The following is a 6141-nucleotide window of genomic DNA, read 5'->3' as shown; positions in this document are numbered from 1 at the left end:
ATATTCTTAACAGTTTGCAGAACAGAATAGTGAGACAATGGTATAACAGGTAGGTGTTTTCCTTCACAGCTCCAGTGGTCCAGACTTAATCCCAAAATGTGGAATCTGCTGAGCCGTACTCAAGCTTTTCTGTTGCCAGTTCAGGTTTTCCTTCTAGTAACTCTAGTTTTCCCTTATCCCAATGATATCATTGACAGATCAATAAGCCACTGTGTGCAAGAAGGTGGTAGGAAGACTGGGACGAGTGGAGTTAATAATTGACAGGGAAATAAGAGGAGGAACATGACTGATGGGAAGGCTAAATAATGTTGGTAAACTTCATGCTGCTGTTTGTGAGATCTTGCTGCCCACACAGGTGTGCTGTTCCTACATCACAAATGTGATGACACTTCAACAGTACTTGGGTGGCTGAGAATCTTCCACCATCCTGATGCAGTGAAAAGATATGACAGGCCAACCCTCGTTTCCTTGCTGTTAAAGTGACACCCTTAATACCAGAGTTCAAAGCAATCCCCCAGGCTCACCAAAATGCAACTTTTGTGTCTTTGTTTTCTGGTGGAGAATGAGATTGTAAATATTTATTTGCAATTAAAGATGTACGTCTTCAACAAGAAGTGTAAAGGCAGGCAGTTCATTGGGCACTAGATGGTGCTGTCACACAGTTGCAGGGGCACTCAAAGTGTAGCAACTGTACTGCTCCACACTCTAAACACTCTGTAAGAGCATGGCAGGATAATGCTCTTCACACTCAGACTGAAACCAAGTTAAGTACAAACAGGTAATTCAACTATTTTATTTAATGTTATTATAACTAAGTCTGTGCCAAGAGACTCTGGAACCTCACCAGGCAGAGAAATTCTTCCCACATTGTTCCACTTATTTCAATGCTTTAGGAAGCATGCAAAATGCTGAATGAATAACTTAGATGGGCTGTGAAAAATCACAAGCAATTTGGATTGCAGCTGCCGGATGAACCTCTGTAGGTCTAACACTAAAAAAAATGCAAAAATCCTATAGTGCATGTCGTAAGATCACAATTCCAATGAACTGCATCATGTAGTGACAACCTTGTATATGACGAGTATGCAGTCCACTCTATTACAAAGCTATTATTGCCATTGGTCAAACCTACGTTCACTCCCCACTGAAGTCACAAAGGCAAATATGGCAATTAGCAAAAGGCTTATTATAAAACAAAGCAACTCAAGGAAAGAACAAGCTACCTGACCAGTACCTGTGCCAGAGTATAATAAATTCCAGTTTGTGTCTGTGTGGAAGCTGGAACAGCATTGTATTTTTGAGGATTAAGCAGAATGTGAACTGGGATCTATGTGGCATTATGGTCTTGTCAGATCATGCACCCCTCTTCCTCAGGCTAGATAACAAATAGGCTAGAGTCTATCAGGCTAGATAGTGCCCTCGGTTACTCCACGTTCTCAGGACCTAGTGAGCTTGGGAACTCTGCTCATTCACCCACGAAAGCTCAACAGAATATCACCCCTGGCACATGATGGTTGGGTCAGAGAGTACGTTGCCTAGGGATATCCCAGTGTCTCAGCAGCAACAGGGGTTTTTATAAGCAGAAGCTGCTGCTGTCTGGCTGAGTAAATCCTGGGCCAATAGATGGAACACACTGCTTGCAAAGTTCTCATAGTTGCATTCACAGATGTCGAGACGGCAACAGCAATGAGGGATTCTCAGTAAGGAACTACTGGGAGTTCACTTTCAATTGGTGAAAGGCTATATTTATTCTGTGAATGTGGTTTTCAGCAGAGTCTTGAATAACTATTTGAACTCTTTGAGGTTTACGGGCCATGGCTAGATTTCAGTAGTTAACTGCACACCTGGATGTTACTGGTCACTGGTGTGAAGTAATAATCCACTGACAGCCAAAATTATAGTAAAATTCACAGAATAGGTCCTTTGGCTGAGTTACTGAGGTGAGAGGTGGGGTGGTGGTGAGCCAAAGTGAGTGGTGATGAGAGGAGAGGAGAGGAGAGTTGGTGGGTGGGTTGGCGTGGAAACACACAAAGTGTGCTGAAATCTGAGGTCCCACAAGCACACTGAAGTAAATCGATTAAGATCCAACCAAGAGCAATGATTTCACGACTGTGTGATTTGTAAAGCCTCCAACATGTCCTCCACAACCTTCAGTGAATTCTTGCTCTCCTTTTTGCCTCGACCTGCAAGCTAGAAGGACACAGAAGGATTAGTTACAGTCAGAAAAGCACTGCATTCAAGTTCACAGTACCCAAAATTCAGACCTTCCCAACCTGTCACTCTGATTACACTTCTGAAATGGCTGCTGTCACACCTTTGCAAAGGAACTACTGGGAGCTCACTTTCTCAAGCAAACATAGAAGTGTTCCCTTGCACTGGGACACTCATCACAATACTTCCTCTGCCAAAGAACTCATTCTGTAAACGTAACTGAAATGTTGATTTCCTGCGAGTCTGACTCTTCACATCACAAAATTAAACCAGTTTTTCATTAACAGATTTCTTCCTAGGACGAATGAATGGCATAGGCGTGAAAGGGTTAATGTTATTCCTAAAGCAGTGCACCATTCACACAGGAAGGTGAGGAGGAAAACTCTGGTACTTGTGATGCCAATCATAAAACAATCCGCAGTCACTCAGAGTTGGTTTGACCAACACAGAACGGGAGTAGTGACAGAGGCTACAGGTTCACTGATTCTCATCTCTTTGCTTTAAGCACTTTCTGTCCATCACAGTGTCATCAAAATTACTTCCCAACTGCACTGATATTTTAACAACCAGTGGACCACAGGAGTGGATTTTCAATTAACTGCAGAGTTCAGCTGTTTGTCAAATGGACAGAGTGACCTATCATGCTCCACGTTTAAATGCTATTGAGAGGGCAAAAAAAAACAGAGGCATTCAAATATCCCTGCTGGCTCAAAGTTCAGAAGTTTGGGAAGCTGCAAAGGGACGGGAACAGAGGAAGGGAGAAAAGTTCATTGGATTTAGCCAACAGTACTGGTTTGCTGTCAATTTCAAGGAATCTTGGCTGCACTCCTAAAACTAATCTGTTGGTATTAAGTGTCTTTGTTGACATAGATATTTGACATTTGGTGCTGACTGCTTTAGCAAATTCTTTAGCAGAAAGAGGTTAAAAAGCACTCTGTAATGCTATTTCATAATAAATACAATTCATAATAAAACAAAATGGACAGAGGTAAAATTTCAGCCTTTCTTTCTTACATTTAGCACCCAGTCTACAAAAGGTGTTTCTGTTTACACACTGGCCATGTGCCCTGGTGTGTAAGAAACATATACATTATATTAAAGATGTTCACTATTCCCAGAAACTGGTTCTGTCTGTGCTTGTGCCCTACTAAACATTTATTCAAGATGCATAGTTTTAAAAAAGATCTTTGAAATATTTGACAATTTCCTTCTGAAGAACTTTTTCTTCTTGCTCTCTAGGAGTCCAAGTATATCTGCAGTCCTATAGCACATTACATGACATTCCTTTGAAGTAACCCAGTAACTGATTCTTATCCAACCTTCCCCTATGGTTCAATACGGTGGGACAAAAACAAGCAATAAATGCTTGCTTGCTAGTCTAACTGTTTCATAACAGACAGCGCCCAAGGTCAGGATTGAACCCAGATTACTGGAGCTGCAAGGGAGTGGCCTTACCAGCCATGTCACTGTGCTGCCTTGTAGAGATGATTGGGCCATTTCTCTATCAATCAAGCCTGGTGCTCACAGTACTGTAAATGACTGAGACTGATTTTAGGCATAAGATCAGAGTCATACGGCATGGAAACAGGCCACTGAGCCCAAATATCCATGCTGATTGTGGTTCTCACTGGGTGAACAGTATACAGGAGAAGCTTTTCTCTGCATCTTGATTTATGTGGCAGTGATGAACCAATACCTCTCACCTTAAAACTATGCTCTCTAGTTTTTAGTTACCATTCTCTGGGAAAAAGACTGTGTGCATTCACCCTGTCTATGCCCCTCAGCTTTATAGGCTTCTATAAGATCACCCCTCATTTTCCTATCCTGCTCAACCTCTCCCTATAAATATTATAGAGCTTGATTATTTTTGGCTTATATTTTTGGCTCAGTTTGACGGAGAGTGGATGTATTTTTACTAATGTTTGGAAAAGTTTTGTACGCTCCATAATTAAAAATACCTCAGTCCAGACATACACCATTCTTCAAATTTCTGTATAACACAGACAGGTTAATATTGAATAGAAACATGGGAATGGTTAAAATCACGTTAACCTGTTGAAATTCACCATACACACAGCAGCGAACAGTACACACCAATGGTACTAGGTGCCAACTCAAAGACATTCTGAAAGCCAGTTGGCACAGGCCAAATAATTGAAAATGCAAATTCTACCTTGTACATTCATTGCCTATCTGGAGTTATAGCAGAGAAAGAAACCCAAAAACAATTTTTTCTAACTAAGGTTTTGCTTCCTCTTTCTCTAAAAATTTTAAGTCCTCTAAATATATGACTATCCTTTGTTCACTGCAATTTTCTGAAGAAATCACCTTGATTTTATTTCCTCTGCTCTTTAAACAGAGTCTTTACCATGTGACAATTACTTTGTTGTATAAACTGTTTCCTGCAAGTCACCTCATTGGCTGAAGCAGACCTGCCTATTGAAGAGAATTATCTGGTGCAGCTGGCAAAAATGGTTCAGGAAGCCAGCTGAAACTTTTATTTAGGATTTTTGAAGAATTGTTGGAAATAACTTACAACTAAAGAAAGTAGGGCACTCTTCTGTTGCAACTGAGATACGCCATTAATTTTAAGGGACTACCTGAGCCATTCAATTTCCACTCCAACCTCTCTGCACGCTACTACATCATCTCAAGGGAGACAGAATTCTCCCATGCTCCCCAGTGATAATCAGAAGACAATCTCCTCACGATGGCAGATATTTTACACACAGATATTTTACCCCAAAGAGTTCCTGGACATATGTTATTTACTAAAAGAGACTGGCCTGAAACACTGACCATTTTTCTCACTCCAGAGAAGTGGTCTGATCAGAGGAGCATACCTTCTGTTTTCAGTCTTTCTTTTTGACTTTCAGCAGCTTTGAAAATAGGATGAAGCTGTTTCGATTTGCAGAAACCCAAGTGAATGCAGAAAACCATTTAAGATAATGGGCAAAATAACCAGAGGGGCAGGCCAGAGATGCATGAGCTGCTGTTATCTGGAAAGGACTGCCTTTAAGGGCAATGGCAGAAAATTCAATAATAACTTGCAAAAGGTAGTGGATAAATACCAGAAAAAGAAACATTTGCAGGGCTGCAGGGAAAAAACAGGAGATGGAGATCAACAGAAAAAACCTTCAAAGAACTGGCACAGGAACGATGGGTCAAATGGTCTCTCATGCTGAGTCCACAGCGGGAGAAGGATGATGACAAACATCTTGAAGATATAACTCTTCTTCCACAAATACAACTAATATTTTTTCCAGCAATAATTTAATATTCAATGCAGAAACATATTCTCCAGAAAATTTCATTCACTTAAAAAGTCATTCTGTTAATAATTTTGCCTCCTTTTTAATCACTGGAAGCATCCCGAGTGTTACATCTACTTTTAAGTGATCAAATTACAGGTTGGTGTGATAGAACCTTATCTGCAGGGACAAGGGTAGGCTTGTACACTTCAGATGCACATAACTTTTATAAATACATCTTGAATGTTGAAAAATTACACCGCACATCATGACATTACCCAGGCCTAATTTGGAACAGAGCATTTTATGGCTTACAAGCTCTCGTTACACCACAGCTGCACAGTTTCCACATCCAATTTGCAACCAAAAAAGACAGATTTTTTTCTACCTTAAATAGAACTGAAATTTGACTCATTTAGAATTTATGAGCTCAAGGAGTATTATAACCATGAGCTGAAACATTTGCAAATATCACCTAAATTCCAATCTGTCCCTCATAACGTTAACCAATTCCCACATCTGTGCGCAATTCCCTGCCATACATTTCTGATATAAATTAACATAGTGGGCAAAACGCATAACTGAACTAAACTGTATGTTGAAGGACTACTCAAGAGCCTTCAGTGCAAGAACGCAGACCAACACTTCCGATGTAGTACTGAAGGTATGTCATAGCTTA

General features: G+C 40.5%; 1 protein-coding gene across 1 annotated transcript in view; it reads right to left on the bottom strand.

Annotated features, from left to right (window-relative positions):
- Window positions 1–779: 779 nt before the first annotated feature.
- emc2 (ER membrane protein complex subunit 2) overlaps window positions 780–6141 on the bottom strand; it is a 150119-nt gene continuing 144757 nt past the window's right edge. The window contains exon 11 of the mRNA XM_072260810.1: window positions 780–2190. Coding sequence (XP_072116911.1) covers window positions 2104–2190 — 87 coding nt within the window. The 3' untranslated portion in view covers window positions 780–2103. The remainder of the gene's footprint in view (window positions 2191–6141) is intronic.

Source organism: Mobula birostris, chromosome 1, assembly GCF_030028105.1.
Source record: "Mobula birostris isolate sMobBir1 chromosome 1, sMobBir1.hap1, whole genome shotgun sequence".
Taxonomy (NCBI): domain Eukaryota; kingdom Metazoa; phylum Chordata; class Chondrichthyes; order Myliobatiformes; family Myliobatidae; genus Mobula; species Mobula birostris.
This window is presented reverse-complemented; position numbering and strand designations above follow the sequence as displayed.